Genomic DNA, 2,864 nt, shown 5'->3' with positions numbered 1-2,864 from the left:
CGCAGTTCAAGAGTTGTTTGGATGGCATTCCTAGCGATCTTGTTCCTTAAACCTTCACATTTTAAGATATGCCTTCCAATAGTTGAGGTGCTGCCACCTTGCGTATACGCATACCTCTTTTTGGGACAATAATTACAAACAACCTTCAACACAATCTCTCCCGGATGCTCCGTCGATGGCTCTTTGACCTTGTGAAAATGGGCCCAAACATCCGATGACATCCTAACAAGAGCATTGGCTCTTCGCCTCTTGTTCTTTTTCCTTTCTCTTGCCTCCTCCTCACTAGATACAACATGCACAAGTGATTCCTCGGACATAGTGTCACCTTCTAGTTCATCAGCTGATTCCTTATACCCTTCTGATGTATCATCATCCGACATATCAGCACTCGGTTGTGGTGGGACTATAAACAGATTTTGCTCCTCATATTCCTCATCGTACTTGTCCTTGTCCTTGTCCTCATCCTCATCCATGTCCACGTCCTCGTCCTCGTCCTCCTCCTCGTCCTCATCCTCCTTCTCCTCGTCATCTACCACCTAACACACATGAGCACACAAATAAGCATCAAGCATCACCTATATGGTTATATGGAAATATGGCTACATCAAGCATCAAGTAAAGCAATCTTACAATAGTAGAGGCAGCGGCTTCCGCGGCACGCACGCCGGCACCGGTGCGGTTGGGGAGACGCCTCGGAGGTGGATGGTGTTTTTTTAACCTACAAATCAACTCTCCCGTTGGGGCATTGGGAATGTCTTTCGCCTTCCTAATCTGCACCTTAGGCTTCCTCTTCTTCCTCGGAACCGGCGGAGGCAGCGCCGAATCTTGCCTAATTAGGTAATTCACGCTTTTCTCCTTTGCCTTCGCCTTCGCATTCTCCTTACCAGCACCCTTTCCCTTCTCATTCCCCTTCTCCTTCACCATTATCTACAAAAAACAGCACATAATATCTGCAGTCAGTACATTAATCAAGCGCAAAAAATTCATCTTCTTCTTTTTGTAGCATAGAAAATCATCTAGTACTAGTGCAAATAAACATAATTATCTCCTGACCATTATCTATAAAAAACAGCACATAATCCCCCTCTCATTCCCCTTCTCCTTCACCATTATCTCCTGACCAAATCATCTACTACTAGTGCAAATAAACATAACTTATCTCCTGCCATTATCTACAAAAAACAGCACAAAATCCCCCTCTCATTCCCCTTCTCCTTCACCATTATCTCCTGACCAAATCATCTACTACTAGTGCAAATAAACACAACTATCTCCTGACCATTATGTACAAATAAAACAGCACATAATCCCCCTTCTCCTTCACCATTATCTCCTCACCAAATCAAAGACTTGCCAGCAAGATTGTTCAGCTCACTAAACTACAACATCTACTCTGTGACGTAGATTAGAGGAAGATACCAATCGGGATTGGGGCTTGGGAGTATGAAAAACTTAAGAACAGAGATCTCAGGAGGCTACCTTTTCCTCTTCGTGGCGCTCGGTGAGGAACCAGGGAAGGACGGACCGACGGCGTGCTGGCCTTGCTGCCTCCCCGACGTACACGTGCTCCTCCAGCTCGGACTCGGACCAGATGGCGCCGTCGGTGAAGGGAGAGCCGCGGGCAACGGCGCCGTCGCCTGGGTTAGGGTTAGGGATAGAGGAACAGAGGAGGAGGCGCTGGAGGGGGCAGAACGCAGAAGGAATCGAGCCAGGGCGGAATGGAACGAGGGGAGGGGGTCGCTCGGCTCGGGGTAGGCCTCGATGGCTTGATCTGTACACTTGATGGGCCTTGCCGCCTGCGGTCCGCTCGGTCGGCCCGGATAAAGACCGGACCGGACCGAAAAAATTTCGGTCTCCTTTTCTGGGCTCGGACCGGCTAGTTTTTCTGTCGGGCCTGGACCGTACGGGCCGGTCCTAAACGGGCCACGAGCGGGCCGGAAAGCCTCCAGGCTGACCCACCAGGGGCGGCTGGCCTGCTGCTCCAGCAGCGCGACGGAGGCCGATCCCGTCAACCCCCTTCTCTCAGCGGACATGGGGGAGCGGCGGCCAGCTATGCAGCATCTCCACGACCACGCGCACAACCACGACCTCGCGCACAACCACGACCACGACGACGCCCACAGGATCTCCTCGCCGCGCCGGCTTGTCTCTCCATCCCCTCCCGGTAAGAAATTCCGCTATCTCAACCCTGCTAGTTTGCCTCCATCCTGACGGTTGAATTATGGAATGTGATTCGTGATTGTATTACTTCCCACGAAGGGGTTATAACTGCCCGAGCTATACGTACGTAGGGCATGCACATCGTGCGAGTCTCAATCGGAGAGATCGTGAGCCTAACTACGCAGGACTCGGTCCTGACGTTACATGTGTACCGTTGGTCTTCCAGCAGCCTCCACAGTCACAACGGGGGCGTCGACCACGTTGAGACTGGACCGGAAGTCGAGGTAGACAGTTGACGGTAGCCACTTGGTGAAGATGTTGGCAAACTGCGACGTAGAGGGAACGTGGAGCACACAGACGTCACCCAAGGAAACCCGCTCGCGGACGAAGTGTAGGTCGATCTCAATGTGCTTTGTCCGCTGATGTTGTACAGGGTTGGTGGAGAGGTACATCATGCTCACGTTGTCGTAGTAGACAATTGCCGCCCTGGCTGGCGGGCACCGGAGCTCATGAAGAACTTGCTCAGCCAACACGCCTCGGCCACGGCGTTGGGCGCCACAGCCCTGTATTCCGCCTCCACGCTTGAGCGTGAGATGGTCTGTTGCCGCTTTGAAGACCATGACACAAGGTTGTCGCCGATGTAGATGCAGTAGCCCGACGTGGACTTGCATGTGTTGGGGCACCTGGCCCAATCGGCGTTCGAG

General features: G+C 52.3%; 1 protein-coding gene across 1 annotated transcript; it reads right to left on the bottom strand.

The window, feature by feature from the left end:
- Positions 1-564: 564 nt before the first annotated feature.
- Positions 565-2,615, bottom strand: LOC123176579 (uncharacterized). The gene is made up of 3 exons (XM_044590711.1): positions 2,373-2,615; positions 1,480-1,740; positions 565-927 (listed from the first exon to the last, which is right to left on the bottom strand). The coding sequence occupies exons 1-3, from the start codon at positions 2,613-2,615 to the stop codon at positions 565-567; spliced, it is 867 nt and encodes a 288-aa protein (XP_044446646.1).
- Between the last annotated feature and the right edge of the window lie 249 nt (positions 2,616-2,864).

The sequence above is a fragment of the Triticum aestivum genome, unplaced genomic scaffold (genome assembly GCF_018294505.1).
Source record: "Triticum aestivum cultivar Chinese Spring unplaced genomic scaffold, IWGSC CS RefSeq v2.1 scaffold50867, whole genome shotgun sequence".
Lineage (NCBI taxonomy): Eukaryota > Viridiplantae > Streptophyta > Magnoliopsida > Poales > Poaceae > Triticum > Triticum aestivum.
Note: the sequence above shows the minus strand (reverse complement) of the source record. Positions and strands in the feature narration are given on the sequence as shown.

Bases quoted from the DNA above. Each gene is read 5' to 3' on its own strand.
- LOC123176579 (XM_044590711.1), bottom strand. From the start codon at position 2,615: ATGATGTACCTCTCCACCAACCCTGTACAACATCAGCGGACAAAGCAC. The intron at 1,741-2,372 runs GTACACATGTAA...CCCCGAGCCGAG, and splicing joins AGGCTGCTGGAAGACCAACG to CGACCCCCTCCCCTCGTTCC. The intron at 928-1,479 runs GTAGCCTCCTGA...TGTTTTTTGTAG, and splicing joins AGCGCCACGAAGAGGAAAAG to ATAATGGTGAAGGAGAAGGG.